The following is a 16,903-nucleotide window of genomic DNA, read 5'->3' as shown; positions in this document are numbered from 1 at the left end:
ACTGTAACCAATAAGTCAGTGTAGCCTTAGAGCTATCCTAGCCTGTTGCTTCACGTATTTCATTAGGGGTTTAGTCTTTATATAGTCCAGGGCCACTGACGGTGTAAGATATCCAATTACACTAGGGAAGGGTGGTGTACCTGTCAAAAACCAATTTAAGGTGTAATAAAATAATGAAAATGTTTCAGTTCAGAATAGTCTGACCTTGACCTACACAGACCACTTTGCACGAGAGAACAACGGCTCATTAAGACATGACTGAATGACACATCCATAGTTAGAGCTGCAGTGACTCACTCTTTCCATAGGTTAGGAGAGAGAGAGAGAGAGAGAGAGAGAGAGAGAGCAGGTGTTTAATGCATAGAAAAGTCAGTAAAAAAAAAGAAATTGGGATGGAAAAATATTGGTAGATTTTCAAGTGATTGCATAGCCAATATACTGTGTAAATGGGGTCAGATTGCACTTCCAAAGGCTTCCACTAGATGTCAAAAGTCTTTAGAACCTTGTTTCAGGCTTCTATTGTGAAAGGGGAGCGAATAAGAGCTGTTTGAACCAGTGGTCTGGCTGAAAGCCTTGAGTTTTGTCACACGCACGGCCATGAGCGCGAGCTCCATTCCCTTTCATTTCTAAAGCCAAAGGAATTGTCCGGTTGGAATATTATTGAAGATTTATGATAAAAACATCTTAAAGATTGATTCTATACATAGTTTGACATGATTCTACAAACTGTAATGGAACTTTTTTGTGCCCGGACTAAAACGCGTGACTAAACGCGTGAACAAAAAGGGGGTATTTGGACATAAAGATGAACTTTATCGAACAAAACAAACATTTATTGGAACGAACATTTATTGGACACCTGGGAGTGCCATCAGATGAAGATCATCAAAGGTAAGTGATTCATTTGAATGCTATTTCTGACTTGTGACACCTCTCCTTGGTTGGAAAATGGATGTATGGTTTTCTGTGGCTAGGCGCTGACCTAACATAATCGCATGGTGTGTTTTTGTTGTAAAGCCTTTTTGAAATCTGACACAGTGGTTGCATTAAGGAGAAGTTTATCTTTAATCGCATGTATAACACTTGTATCTTAGATCAATGTTTACAATGAGTATTTCTGTAATTTGACGTGGCTCTCTGCACTTTCACCAGATGTTTGTTTGAGACAATACATTTTTTAACATAACGCACCAATTTCAAATGAGGTTTTTGGACATAAAGATGAACTTTATCGAACAAAACACACATTTATTGTCTAACATGGAGTCCTGGGAGTGCCATCCGGTGAACATCATCAAAGGTTAGTGATTAATGTTAATGCTATTTTTGTCTTTTGTGACACCTCTCCTTGGTTGGAAAATGGCTGTATGGTTCTCTGTGGCTAGGCGTTGACCTAACATAATCGCATGGTGTTCTTTTGCTGCAAAGCCTTTTTGGAATCAGACACTGTGTCTGGATTAATAAGAAGTTTATCTTTAAAATGGTGTGTAATACTTGTATGTTGGAGGAATATTAATTATGAGATTTCTGTTGTTTGAATTTGGCGCCCTGCAGTGTCACTGGATATTGGTCAGGTGGGACGCTACCGTCCCATCCCACTGGTGCCAGACAGGTTAAAGAACGAACAATCACCTAAATCAATGATGCATTCAGAGGTATTTTTGTCCCCTTTGATTCTGATATAATGTATGAGTCACTCAGATAGCATAAGCTATGGCAAGATGTATAGAATTTCAGGAAATTAACTTTAAAACTGCTCAAAAAATACCTCCAACCCATGACTAAATGTGTAGAATTGCAGGAAGTTAGCTTTAAATGGCAACATTCTCCAACAGCGGCCAATAGGACGGCCTCTAAGATTTTCCATCTGTGACGGCGACCGCGCCCTTGACCACGCCCACTGCCACACCAAAGTGGTCCAGAAGAAACCCTAGAATGGAGCTTCTCACTGCCTATTTCCTCTTATGTGTCTTGGTTTAAACAACAGGTTGCTCAAACAGAGTGTGTTTGACACATACAAGCTCAAAGCTGCATATTCTTGGGATTTCTCGCCACAACGCCACAGGCGACCTATTACAGTATAATTACAATAGACCGTCCCTTAGACTTTTTTCCTCTGCCAATCCAGGAGAATATATAATCTCTCATACACAGCAATGCACAGTAATTTGGGGGGAGGAAGAGACCCCATTCCGCCGAGCCAGGCCCCATTCTGCCGAGCCAGGCCCCATTCTCCCCGTCATATCCATTCCTCTCTCTGGCATCCTGCCACCATACAACACCCATATCTCAAACAGAGGAGAAAGTAAGTTTTGGTGTGCTTTGAAACAAAATACATCTACCTCCCATCAACAGGCTTTCTTTCAGTTGACCATGTAATATACCTCAGGGTCAAGGCTCTGGGTCAGCGCTCAAGAGTTGAACTTCTCTCAGAGAAAAAAGCTGTTTCAGCTTCCCACGCAGAGACAGATCTCTAGTCAGAAGAACATGGAATGGCAACACATTGATAAAACAGGGGGAAAACACTGGAAACTAGGTGGAGGATACTGTACGTAGGCTAATCCTCTGAAATGATGTGCATGAAATGGTATTAAGATTAGACAAACCTATGCAGTCCTGATTGTCGACATACCGGACCTCGTTCACTCCAAGGCCCTCCTTCTGATACAGCTCTTGTTCCTAGAATTTGAAACAGAACCGTTCCAATAACAAACATTTATAATGACCTTCAGAACGACATTCAGAATATAATTGAATATGGTTTATTATACAAGATAGTTCTCTACTATAATGAGGCCAAAGACTCCAATGTATTCAAATAAATCCGTCAAGAGTTGCCTTTCTATCTATTGTGCAATAACACATTACTTTACCAAGGTCTCTGACTAGGGTTGCAAAGTTTACGGGAATGTTCAATAAATTCCCTGGTTTCCCCAAATCCCGGTTGGAGGATTCCTGAAATCAGGAAGGAATAAGCAGGAAATCCAGAATCATCCAAAGAGGATTTCTGGAAAAACAATTTTGCAACATCATCTCTGACAAATATAACTGAATCCAAATGTCAAGGTTTCCTTCTGCTTGTTGCAAACACCTGGGCTCATTCTCAGTTAATCTTTTCTCGATTTCTTGCATCCTCTCTTCTCGCCTCCTTCTCAAAACGCATTGGACAAGGTCTGATCGGAGGGACCCATGGACATTCCCTTCAAATAAGGAGGCGAGGAGATGCTAGGAATCGCAGAAAGACAACTTGAAGTTGAGCCCTGGTTGGACAACTGGGATGTCAGTTAAGGAGGCAGGGACATTGGGGTGAACACACACAGACCTTGGAAGAAGCACTCACCTCTTTCAGAATGCGCTCGTTGAAGAACTGCTGCAGCTTCTCATTACAGTAGTTGATGCAGAACTGCTCAAAGCTGTTGTGCTCAAAGTACTCTGGAAGAGAGACATCAGGAAACGAAAACACATTTAAAAAACCAAGCACTTTAGCCGTAAACCACCACTGTCTCTGACTAATGGACTCTTGCAATTATATGCAATGTGTGGTTCATGTTATGTTCTGTATAATGTTGTCTCGTGGGGAAATGTCTGTTGTTGTTGAAGTTGTTTTATGGACAATTAGGCTGTAAAACCATTTCCCCCCTGAGGGATAATAAAGTGTGCTACTACTATCATATCATATGGCATCGTGCATCACATCCATAGAACACATATGCCCAGTGCCTTCAGAAAGTATTCACACCCCCTGACTATTTCCACATGTGTTACAGCCTGAATTTAAAATGGATTGAATTGAGATTTTCTGTCACTGGCCTACACACAATACCCCCATAATATCAAAGTGGTATTGTTTCTTTTTTTAAATGAAACGCTGAAATTTCCTAAGTCAATAAGTATTCAACCCCTTTGTTATGGCAAGCCTAAATAAGTTCAAGAGTTAAAATATGTGTTACAAGTCACATAATAAGTTCCATGGACCTAAGAGAATATAGCATGGCAGCAACACATGAAAACACAGCATGCATGGTAGCAGCACAACATGACAACAGCACAAAACACGGTACAAACAAGACAACAGCACAAAGGCCAAGAAGGTAGAGACAATACATCTCGCAAAGCAGCCACAACTATCAGTAAGAGTGTCCATGATTGAGTCTTTGAATGAAGAGATGGAGATAAAACGGTCCAGTTTGAGTGTTTGTTGCAGCTCGTTTTGAATGAATGCCTCATCTCTGTACCCCACACATACAATTATCTGTAGGGTCCCTCAGATGAGCAGAACATTTCAAAACACAGATTCAACCACAAAGACCAGGTAGGTTTTCCAATGCCTTGCAAACAAGGGCAACTATTGGTAGATGGGTAAAAAAAAAGCTGACAAAAAAGCTAAATATCCCTTTGAGCATGGTGAAGTTATTCATTACACTTTGGATGGTGTATCAATACACCCAGTCAATACAAAGATACAGGTGTTCTTCCTAACTTGCCGGAGAGGAAAGATACAGCTCAGGGACTTCACCATGAGGCCAATGGTGACTTTAAAGCAGTTACACAGTTTAATGGCTGTGATAGGAGAAAACTGAGGATGGATCAATAACATTGTAGTTGCTCCACAATACTAACCTAATTGACAGAGGAAAGATGGAAGCATGTACAGAAAACAAATATTCCAAAACATGCATCCTATTTGCATTAAGGCACTAAAGTAATACTGCTAAAACTTATGTGCCAAAGCAATTCACTTTCTGTCCTGAATACAAATTGGGGCAAATCCAACTCAACACATTACAGAGTACCACTCTGAATATTTTCAAGCATAGTGGTGGCTGCATCATGTTATGGGTATGCTTGTAATCGTTCAGGGCTGCTTGTAATCATTAAAGACTGAGGAGTTTTTCAGGATGAAAAATAAACGGAATCCTAGAGGAAAATCTGGTTCACTCTACTTTCCAACAGACTCTGAGATTAATTCCCCTTTCAGCAGAACAATAACCTGAAACAGAAGGCCAAATCTACACTGGAGTTGCTTACCAAAAATACTGAATTTTCCAGAGTTACAGTTTTGACTTAAATCTGCTTGAAAATCTATGGCAAAACCTGAAAATAGTTGTCTAAAAGAAAGACTTGCAGCTGTAATCATTGGCAAAGGTGCTTCAACAAAGTATTGACTCAGGGGTGTGAATACTTACGTAAATCAGATATTTCTGAAAACCTTTTTTAAATACATTTGCAACCATTTCTAAAAACAAACTTCGCAATTATGGGGTATTAAGTGTAGATGGGTGAGATGTATTTACATTTTTTTTTAAATAAATGTTGAATTCAGGCTGTAACACAACAAAATATGGAATAAGTCAAGAGGTATGAATACTTTCTGAAAGCACTGTACATAGGGCACATAGAAGGGGTACAGACCGAAGCCTGCGATATCCAGAACCCCGATGAAGTTGGCAGAAGACTGGAAGGGGAAGCACTGGTTGACCCTGGTGACCACGTGGTCAAACAGCCGGCTGTACACAGCCTTGGCCAGGGCGTCCCGTGCGTTGTTTGCCTGCTCCACTTTCAGTGGCACTCTGGAGGGAGAGAGAGGGGGGAGAGAGGGAGAGCAAGAGCGAGAATGAGCACATCACTGAACTGAAATTAATAATCTTGACTTTTCTGTAAGCAAAGCACATTTCTGTGAATAACATACAATGAAGTATATCTGATCTAAATTGAATTAATCGCATGAGGGGACATTGGATTTGTCAACAGCAAATAAACATACAGCCACAACGTATAAACCTGAGCACTGGTGGCTGGTGAAAGAAGTAGCCCACAACTCAAAGACGACAGAGTCACTCACTAATCCCATCCATTCACCACCGTGGGTTTGCATAACTGTTCAGGGGCCTGCTCGGTTTCCCAAGAGGATAATTTCATTATTGATATCTTGGGAGAAAAGAGAGACTGTAATATGATAAGGAGCCATAACAATGACAGAAGGTATAAGCATCATAGCTCTGTGTAGGTATTACAACTGCCTGGGAGCTCTGACTGCAGTCAAGTATGCAGCTCAATAATTACAGGCCATAGAGAGAGGGCTAAGAATGAAGAGGAATGGAAAAAACATACAATATGAATACCCCGTGGACTTAAAGTTTCTCACCAAGCTTTACATCTGCCCTTTTCTTTACAAACAGCATTGTCATGCACTCTATGCATGACAGAAAATAACTCATTCTCTATCTGTGGCACTTAGCAGTTCTCTGAGTACTTCATGTCTATGTCCAAGTCTCTCTCTCTCTATATATATATATACATATACACTGCTCCAAAAAATAAAGGGAACACTTAAACAACACAATGTAACTCCAAGTTAGTCACACTTCTGTGAAATCAAACTGTCCACTTAGGAAGCAACAATGATTGACAATAAATTTCACATGCTGTTGTGCAAATGGAATAGACAACAGGTGGAAATTATAGGCAATTAGCAAGACACCCCCAATAAAGGAGTGGTTCGCAGGTGGGGACCACAGACCACTTCTCAGTTCCTATGCTTCCTGGCTGATGTTTTGGTCACTTTTGAATGCTGGTGGTGCTTTCACTCTAGTGGTAGCATGAGACGGAGTCTACAACCCACACAAGTGGCTCAGGTAGTGCAGCTCATCCAGGATGGCACATCAATGCGAGCTGTGGCAAGAAGGTTTGCTGTGTCTGTCAGCGTCGTGTCCAGAGCATGGAGGCGCTACCAGGAGACAGGCCAGTACATCAGGAGACGTGGAGGAGGCCGTAGGAGGGCAACAACCCAGCAGCAGGACCGCTACCTCCGCCTTTGTGCAAGGAGGAGCAGGAGGAGCACTGCCAGAGGCCACAAATGTGCATGTGTCTGCTCAAACGGTCAGAAACAGACTCCATGAGGGTGGTATGAGGGCCCGACGTCCACAGGTGGGGGTTGTGCTTACAGCCCAACACCGTGCAGGACGTTTGGCATTTGCCAGAGAACACCAAGATTGGCAAATTCGCCACTGGCGCCCTGTGCTGTGCACAGATGAAAGCAGGTTCACACTGAGCACATGTGACAGTCTGGAGAACGTTCTGCTGCCTGCAACATCCTCCAGCATGACCGGTTTGGCGGTGGGTCAGTCATGGTGTGGGGTGGCATTTCTTTGGGGGGCCGCACAGCCCTCCATGTGCTCGCCAGAGGTAGCCTGACTGCCATTAGGTACCGAGATGAGATCCTCAGACCCCTTGTGAGACCATATGCTGGTGCGGTTGGCCCTGGGTTCCTCCTAATGCAAGACAATGCTAGACCTCATGTGGCTGGAGTGTGTCAGCAGTTCCTGCAAGAGGAAGACATTGATGCTATGGACTGGCCCACCCGTTCCCCAGACCTGAATCCAATTGAGCACATCTGGGACATTATGTCTCGCTCCATCCACCAACGCCACGTTGCACCACAGACTGTCCAGGAGTTGGCAGCTGCTTTAGTCCAGGTCTGGGAGGAGATCCCTCAGGAGACCATCCGCCACCTCATCAGGAGCATGCCCAGGCGTTGTAGGGAGGTCATACTGAGCCTCATTTTGACTTGTTTTAAGGACATTACATCAAAGTTGGATCAGCCTGTAGTGTGGTTTTCCACTTTCATTTTGAGTGTGACTCCAAATTCAGACCTCCATGGGTCGATAAATTTGATTTCCATTGATAATTTTTGTGTGATTTTGTTGTCAGCACATTCAACTGTAAAGAAAAAAAAAGTATTTAATAAGAATATTTCATTCATTCAGATCTAGGATGTGTTATTTTAGTGTTCCCTTTATTTTTTTGAGCAGTATATATATATATATATATATATATATATATATATATATATATATATATATATATATATATATATATATACAGTGCCTTGCGAAAGTATTCGGCCCCCTTGAACTTTGCGACCTTTTGCCACATTTCAGGCTTCAAACATAAAAATATAAAACTGTATTTTTTTGTGAAGAATCAACAACAAGTGGGACACAGTCATGAAGTGGAACGACATTTATTGGATATTTCTAACTTTTTTAACAAATCAAAAACTGAAAAATTGGGTGTGCAAAATTATTCAGACCCTTTACTTTCAGTGCAGCAAACTCTCTCCAGAAGTTCAGTGATGATCTCTGAATGATCCAATGTTGACCTAAATGACTAATGATGATAAATACAATCCACCTGTGTGTAATCAAGTCTCCATATAAATGCACCTGCACTGTGATAGTCTCAGAGGTCCGTTAAAAGCGCAGAGAGCATCATGAAGAACAAGGAACACACCAGGCAGGTCCGAGATACTGTTGTGAAGAAGTTTAAAGCCGGATTTGGATACAAAAAGATTTCCCAAGCTTTAAACATCCCAAGGAGCACTGTGCAAGCGATAATATTGAAATGGAAGGAGTATCAGACCACTGCAAATCTACCAAGACCTGGCCGTCCCTCTAAACTTTCAGCTCATACAAGGAGAAGACTGATCAGAGATGCAGCCAAGAGGCCCATGATCACTCTGGATGAACTGCAGAGATCTACAGCTGAGGTGGGAGACTCTGTCCATAGTACAACAATCAGTCGTATATTGCACAAATCTGGCCTTTATGGAAGAGTGGCAAGAAGAAAGCCATTTCTTAAAGATATCCATAAAAAGTGTTGTTTAAAGTTTGCCACAAGCCACCTGGGAGACACACCAAACATGTGGAAGAAGGTGCTCTGGTCAGATGAAACCAAAATTGAACTTTTTGGCAACAATGCAAAACGTTATGTTTGGCGTAAAAGCAACACAGCTCATCACCCTGAACACACACCATCCCACTGTCAAACATGGTGGTGGCAGCATCATGGTTTGGGCCTGCTTTTCTTCAACAGGGACAGGGAAGATGGTTAAAATTGATGGGAAGATGGATGGAGCCAAATACAGGACCATTCTGGAAGAAACCCTGATGGAGTCTGCAAAAGACCTGAGACTGGGACGGAGATTTGTCTTCCAACAAGACAATGATCCAAAACATAAAGCAAAATCTACAATGGAATGGTTCAAAAATAAACATATCCAGGTGTTAGAATGGCCAAGTCAAAGTCCAGACCTGAATCCAATCGAGAATCTGTGGAAAGAACTGAAAACTGCTGTTCACAAATGCTCTCCATCCAACCTCACTGAGCTTGAGCTATTTTGCAAGGAGGAATGGGAAAACATTTCAGTCTCTCGATGTGCAAAACTGATAGAGACATACCCCAAGCGACTTACAGCTGTAATCGTAGCAAAAGGTGGCGCTACAAAGTATTAACTTAAGGGGGCTGAATAATTTTGAATCCAATTGAGCACATCTGGGACATTATGTCTCGCTCCATCCACCAATTTTTTCAGTTTTTGATTTGTTAAAAAAGTTTGAAACATCCAATAAATGTCGTTCCACTTCATGATTGTGTCCCACTTGTTGTTGATTCTTCACAAAAAAATACAGTTTTATATCTTTATGTTTGAAGCCTGAAATGTGGCAAAAGGTCGCAAAGTTCAAGGGGGCCGAATACTTTCGCAAGGCACTGTATATATATATATATATATCTCCTGTCCCCCCCCCCCCCCCCCCCCCCATGCACCTCCCTTCAGCACTGGCTGATGTGTTGAGACGATAGCCACATCCCACAAGATAAGGACTCTCCATGATAACCTAATCCATGATGACCCCATTCTCACCCCACCTCCCCAACTCATTTTACACCCTTAGACCCCCAGTGCTCAGTACACACCTGGCCTCGCTCTTTCGCTCTACCACACCGCATGTTTAATTCATTATCCCCTTACTTCTTCCAGCCAGTGAGAAGAGCCCATAGCCCCCAGTTAAAACATTTGAATACAAAGGTTAAGTCTTGGCCTCTCATTTAAAAACCAAGAGGTTTGCCATCGCACTAACAGTAGCGGTGATGCGTATACCCCCTATGAAGCCCACATGCTCTATGAGCTCCATAACATACTCTCCGGCACCATGTTCTCAGATGTAATCAGGAAGTTGAGAAGCTCACATCTCATTAAATTAGCTTTAAATGAGTCTGTGTAGTGAACATGTAAATGGGTTTGCTGAGAGAGTGGAAGACTGTACCCCTGCCCTCGCTGAACTACCGAGTCCGTCACAGAACTCACCATGGTGGGGTAAACACGATTAACGTCCCTCTCTCCCACTCTCGGCCTCGCAAATATAAACACCTTAAAGCTAGTCCCCAAACAAACTAACATTTAGCAAGCTACGGCTTTCCCCCTTACATAAGTAATAAAAATAGACCCGCTATAGTGGTGTACCCGCAGACAGAGAGACGTTTGAAATCCACACCAACCCTTTATAAAACACTTACTGCAACTATACTCACACATTGCTATTGTTGCTATTAATTAAACAGAAGATTATTTACATTTTGGTCATTCAGCAGACACTCTTATCCAGAGTGATTTACAGTACTGAATGCATACCTTTATGTACTAGCCCCCCGTGGGAATCGAACCCACAACCCTGGCGCTGCAAGCGCCATGCTCTAACTACTAAGCTACACGGGACCACAAAGTACTGTACACCACTAACTCATTGTTTATTATTATGCCCTCTTAATGAAACGTGAGAGCTCTCCCTCTCACCACAGCATGCATATAGACCTTGGCCCTGGTCAAAAGTAGTGCACTATATGTAGGAAACAGGGTGTCATTTAGGACGCACTCATAAAGGCACAGCCAGGCCCATATAAACCAGCACTTCAAGCACAAGTACTGTGTAAAAGTGTCTCTCGCTCCACAGATAAAACAACAGACAAACATTAGTGTGGGAGGGTAATTGCAGGTAGCGAGTGGCTTGGCATTCAGGTTGGCGAGCCGAGGGAGTGCCAAGCTGCCCGTACAACAATCACAGTCAGGCATTAGAAAGACTGAGCCACGGCTAAATTACATGCAAGGCCTTGGCGTAGATAGAGATAGGGACTGTTTCCGAAATGGCACCCTATTTCCTATAGTGCTCTGTCGAATGTAGTGCACTATACAGGGCAGGGATCATCAACTAGATTCAGTCGCGTGCAGATGTTTTCTTGAGCATATGGTCAGGGGGCCGGAACATAATTACATAATTTGTAGACTGCAAATTGACCACAAGACGATTTAACAGACCGCCCAAAAATATATAATATTTGACTAAAATATGACTTATCTCTTGCGCAAATAGCCTACAACTGTGTCTGTCCGGAGCTCACTGGAGCAGAAACTCTAAAGGTCCAGAATACGTTTGCCAGCATGAGCTTTGGGCCATGACCAGTTCATAGAGTTTCAAGTTGATGGCAGACAGACCATGCATAGCCAATGTGATTTACAGGATATATATATATTTTTAAATCAGGATATTTTCTTCATTTTTTGGCTTCATGTAGGCTATTTTTTACATATTGGCAATGTCAATATAAGTTATTTATAGATTTGTATAATTTTCATTTTGAAATCATTTTGATTAACTGCATGACGTTGATTTTGAGACATGAAGACTTTATTATAACTGAAATGGAACTGTACCATGAAAATGTGCATATGAAAACCATCAGCAGAGGAATCCTCAGCAGGCAGATCAGTAGGGAACGGTACGATAACATGGCACTCCAAATGGAAAAAGGTTGGTGACCGCTGGTGTAGCCTATTACTGGCAACTTCAGGAGCTTAGAATCTGCCAAGGCCAGCAGAAGCCGGCAGCAGGAGGGACACACACACACACACACACACACACACACACACACACACACACACACACACACACACACACACACTTCTTTCTTTCTTCTGGTTAGGCTATATTGAACTCTGGCTCCCTCTTTAGTAATGTGTCTTCATTTTTAAATCGCAGTGCTTAAAGCATCAGACAAGTTCAGTAGCCTACATATAGTTGATTTTATTCAAAACATAGGTTGTGTCTATATATTGAAAAATAAACACTTAAAAATGTCAACCATTCGATTGGTCGGGGACAGCCCTATGGGAAGCCCTGATATAATGAATAGGGTTCCATTTGGGATGCATACAGGGACTAGGAGAGTCTTGGAGGAGGGCAAATGTTGTCTTTTATTCCCTCCATCACTTTGAAGACTTCAGAGCTGTCCATTCCCACAGCAACATGACCGTATTGTTTCCCAGACCGCCCAAAGACGGAGACGGTGCAGCCAGCTGGTTTCTCCACGCATCGCGCCGACAGAAACAAACATCTTTCTGGTAAGAAGAGGGGCGGGGCGTATGCTTTATGGTTAACGGGACGTGGTGTGGCCAAAACAACATACAGGAACTCAAGTCCTTCTGTTCACCTGATTTAGAATTCCTCACAATCAAATGTAGACCGCATTATCTACCAAGGGAATTCTCTTTGATTATAATCACAGCCGATATATTCCCCCCCAAGCAGACACATCGATGGCTCTGAACGAACTTTATTTGACTCTTTGCAAACTAGAATCCATATATCCGGAGGCTGCATTCATTGTAGCTGGGGATTTTAACAAGGCTATTCTGAAAACAAGACTCCCTAAATTTTATCAGCATATCGATTGCGCAACCAGGGTGGGAAAAACCTTGGATCATTGCTATTCCAACTTCCGCGACGCATATAAGGCCCTGCCCCGCCCTCCTTTCGGAAAAGCTGACCACGACTCCATTTTGTTGATCCCTGCCTACAGACAGAAACTAAAACAAGAAGCTCCCGCGCTGAGTTCTGTCCAACGCTGGTCCGACCAATGTGATTCCACACTCCAAGACTGCTTCCATCACGTGGACTGGGATATGTTCCGTATTGCGTCAGACGACAACATTGACGAATACGCTGATTCGGTGTGCGAGTTCATTAGAACATACGTTGAAGATGTCGTTCCCATAGCAACGATTAAAACATTCCCAAACCAGAAACCGTGGATTGATGGCAGCATTCGCGTGAAACTGAAAGCGCGAACCACTGCTTTTAATCAGGGTAAGGTGACTGGAAACATGACCGAATACAAACAGTGTAACTATTCCCTCCGCAAGGCAATCAAACAAGCTAAGCGTCAGTATAGAGACAAAGTAGAATATCAATTCAACGGCTCAGACACAAGAGGTATGTGGCAGGGTCTACAGTCAATCACGGATTACAAAAAGAAAACCAGCACCGTCACGCACCAGGATGTCTTGCTCCCAGGCAGACTAAATAACTTTTTTGTCCGCTTTGAGGACAATACAGTGCCACTGACACTGCCCGCAACTAAAACATGCGGACTCTCCTTCACTGCAGCCGACGTGAGGAAAACATTTAAACGTGTCAACCCTCGCAAGGCTGCAGGCCCAGACGGCATACCCAGCCGCGCCCTCAGAGCATGCGCAGACCAGCTGGCTGGTGTGTTTACGGACATATTCGATCAATCCCTATCCCAGTCTGTTGTTCCCACATGCTTCAAGAGGGCCACCATTGTTCCTGTTCCCAAGAAAGCTAAGGTAACTGAGCTAAACGACTACTGCCCCGTAGCACTCACTTCCATCATCATGAAGTGCTTTGAGAGACTAGTCAAGGACCATATCACCTCCACCCTACCTGACACCCTAGACCCACTCCAATTTGCTTACCGCCCAAATAGGTCCACAGACGATGCAATCTCAACCACACTGCACACTGCCCTAACCCATCTGGACAAGAGGAATACCTATGTGAGAATGCTGTTCATCGACTACAGCTCGGCATTTAACACCATAGTGCCCTCCAAGCTCGTCATCAAGCTCGAGACCCTGGGTCTCGACCCCGCCCTGTGCAACTGGGTACTGGACTTCCTGACGGGCCGCCCCCAGGTGGTGAGGGTAGGCAACAACATCTCCACCCCGCTGATCCTCAACACTGGGGCCCCACAAGGGTGCGTTCTGAGCCCTCTCCTGTACTCCCTGTTCACCCACGACTGCGTGGCCACGCACGCCTCCAACTCAATCATCAAGTTTGCGGACGACACAACAGTGGTAGGCTTGATTACCAACAACGACGAGACGGCCTACAGGGAGGAGGTGAGGGCCCTCGGAGTGTGGTGTCAGGAAAATAACCTCACACTCAACGTCAACAAAACTAAGGAGATGATTGTGGACTTCAGGAAACAGCAGAGGGAACACCCCCCTATCCACATCATTGGAACAGTAGTGGAGAGGGTAGTAAGTTTTAAGTTCCTCGGCGGACACATCACAGACAAACTGAATTGGTCCACCCACACAGACAGCATCGTGAAGAAGGCGCAGCAGCGCCTCTTCAACCTCAGGAGGCTGAAGAAATTCGGCTTGTCACCAAAAGCACTCACAAACTTCTACAGATGCACAATCGAGAGCATCCTGTCGGGCTGTATCACCGCCTGGTACGGCAACTGCTCCGCCCACAACCGTAAGGCTCTCCAGAGGGTAGTGAGGTCTGCACAATGCATCACCGGGGGCAAACTACCTGCCCTCCAGGACACCTACACCACCCGATGTCACAGGAAGGCCATAAAGATCATCAAGGACAGCAACCACCCGAGCCACTGCCTGTTCACCCCGCTATCATCCAGAAGGCAAGGTCAGTACAGGTGCATCAAAGCTGGGACCGAGAGACTGAAAAACAGCTTCTATCTCAAGGCCATCAGACTGTTAAACAGCCACCACTAACATTGAGTGGCTGCTGCCAACACACTGACTCAACTCCAGCCACTTAAATAATGGGAATTGATGTCAAATATATCACTAGCCACTTTAAACAATGCTACCTAATATAATGTTTACATACCCTACATTATTCATCTCATATGTATACGTATATACTGTACTCTATATCATCTACTGCATCCTTATGTAATACATGTATCACTAGCCACTTTAACTATGCCACTTTGTTTACATACTCATCTCATATGTATATACTGCACTCAATACCATCTACTGTATCTTGCCTATGCCGCTCTGTACCATCACTCATTCATATATCTTTATGTACATATTCTTTATCCCCTTACACTTGTGTCTATAAGGTAGTAGTTTTGGAATTGTTAGCTAGATTACTTGTTGGTTATTACTGCATTGTCGGAACTAGAAGCACAAGCATTTCGCTACACTCGCACTAACATCTGCTAACCATGTGTATGTGACAAATACAATTGGATTTGATTTTGATTTGATCTGATTTGTTTCCCACAGCAACATGACCGTATTGTTTCCCACAGCAACATGACCGTATTGTTTCCCACAGCAACATGACCGTATTGTTTCCCACAGCAACATGACCGTATTGTTTCCCACAGCAACATGACCGTATTGTTTCCCACAGCAACATGACCGTATTGTTTCCCACAGCAACATGACCGTATTGTTTCCCACAGCAACATGACCGTATTGTTTCCCACAGCAACATGACCGTATTGTTTCCCACAGCAACATGACTGTATTGTTTCCCACAGCAACATGACCGTATTGTTTCCCACAGCAACATGACCGTATTGTTTCCCACAGCAACATGACCGTATTGTTTCCCACAGCAACATGACCATATTGTTTCCCACAGCAACATGACCGTATTTTTCCCACAGCAACATGACCGTATTGTTTCCCACAGCAACATGACCGTATTATTTCCCACAGCAACATGACCGTATTGTTTCCCACAGCAACATGACCGTATTGTTTCCCACAGCAACATGACCATATTGATTCTTCTCTGCATGTAATACTGCGATTCTCTCTCCTCTCCACTGCTCAGCCCTACCTCTACCAATGTGTTCTATCATCAACAGGAAAAGTATGGTAGGATGCATGCTTGGCTGCTGCTGGCTGATGCTGCGGTGTGTGACAGAATGGCGCTCCTATTTTTAACTCTCAGCACAATACCCACTGGGAGTGATGTCGGTCGGTCGGTCGGTCGGTCGGACACACACACACACACACACACACACACACACACACACACACACACACACACACACACACACACACACACACACACACACACACACTTAGGTTGGAGTCATTAAAACTCATTTTTCAACAACTCGACAAATGTTTTGTCAACAAACTATAGTTTTGGCAAGTCGGTTAGGACATCTACTTCGTGCATGACATGTCATTTTTCCTACAATTGTTTACAGACAGATTAATTCACTGTATCACATTTCCAGTGGGTTAGAAGTTTACATACACTAAGTTGACTGTGCCTTTAAACAGCTTGGAAAATTCCAGAAAATGATGTCATGGCTTTATAAGTTTCTGTTAGGCTAATTGACATCATTTGAGTCAATTGGAGGTGTACTTCTGGATGTATTTCTTAGAGTCCTATCTTCTAACTCAGTGCCTCTTTGCTTGACATCATGGGAAAGACCTCAGAAAAATAATTGTAGACCAGTAAAACAAGTCCTATATCGACATAACCTGAAAGGCCGCTCAGCAAGGAAGAAGCCATAAAACCGCCATAAAAAAGCCAGACTACGGTTTGCAACTGCACATGGGGAAAAGATTGTACTTTTTGGAGAAATGTCCTCTGGTCTGATGAAACAAAAATAGAACCGTTTGGCCATAATGACCATCGTTATGTTTGGAGGACATCAGTCAGGAAGTTAAAGCTTGGTCGCAAATGGGTCTTCCAAATGGAGAATGACCCCAAGCATACTTCTAAAGCTGTGGCAAAATGGCCTAAGGACAACCAAGTCAAGGTATTGGAGTGGCCATCACAAAGCCCTGACCTCAATCCTATAGAAAATTTGTGGGCAGAACTGAAAAAGCGTGTGCGAGCAAGGAGGCCTACAAACCTGACTCAAGTACACCAGCTCTGTCAGGAGGAATGGACCAAAAATTCACCCAATTTATTGTGGGAAGCTTGTGGAAGGCTACCTGAAATGTTTGACCCAAGTTAAACAATTTAAAGGC

The 16,903-nt window shown here is 43.5% G+C and overlaps 1 protein-coding gene across 5 annotated transcripts in view; it reads right to left on the bottom strand.

Annotated features, from left to right (window-relative positions):
* The window catches only part of LOC109900628 (unconventional myosin-VI), a 154,308-nt gene that overhangs the window by 55,344 nt on the left and 82,061 nt on the right, over positions 1-16,903 (bottom strand). For all 5 annotated transcript variants that reach the window (XM_031837018.1, XM_031837017.1, XM_031837020.1 and 2 more), the window contains exons 13-15: positions 5,413-5,570; positions 3,341-3,432; positions 2,607-2,679 (exon numbers count right to left, since the gene is read on the bottom strand). In XM_031837018.1, coding sequence (XP_031692878.1) covers positions 2,607-2,679; positions 3,341-3,432; positions 5,413-5,570 — 323 coding nt within the window. The remainder of the gene's footprint in view (positions 1-2,606; positions 2,680-3,340; positions 3,433-5,412; positions 5,571-16,903) is intronic.

This window comes from Oncorhynchus kisutch, linkage group LG12 (genome assembly GCF_002021735.2).
Source record: "Oncorhynchus kisutch isolate 150728-3 linkage group LG12, Okis_V2, whole genome shotgun sequence".
Taxonomy (NCBI): Eukaryota; Metazoa; Chordata; class Actinopteri; order Salmoniformes; family Salmonidae; genus Oncorhynchus; species Oncorhynchus kisutch.
Note: the sequence above shows the minus strand (reverse complement) of the source record. Positions and strands in the feature narration are given on the sequence as shown.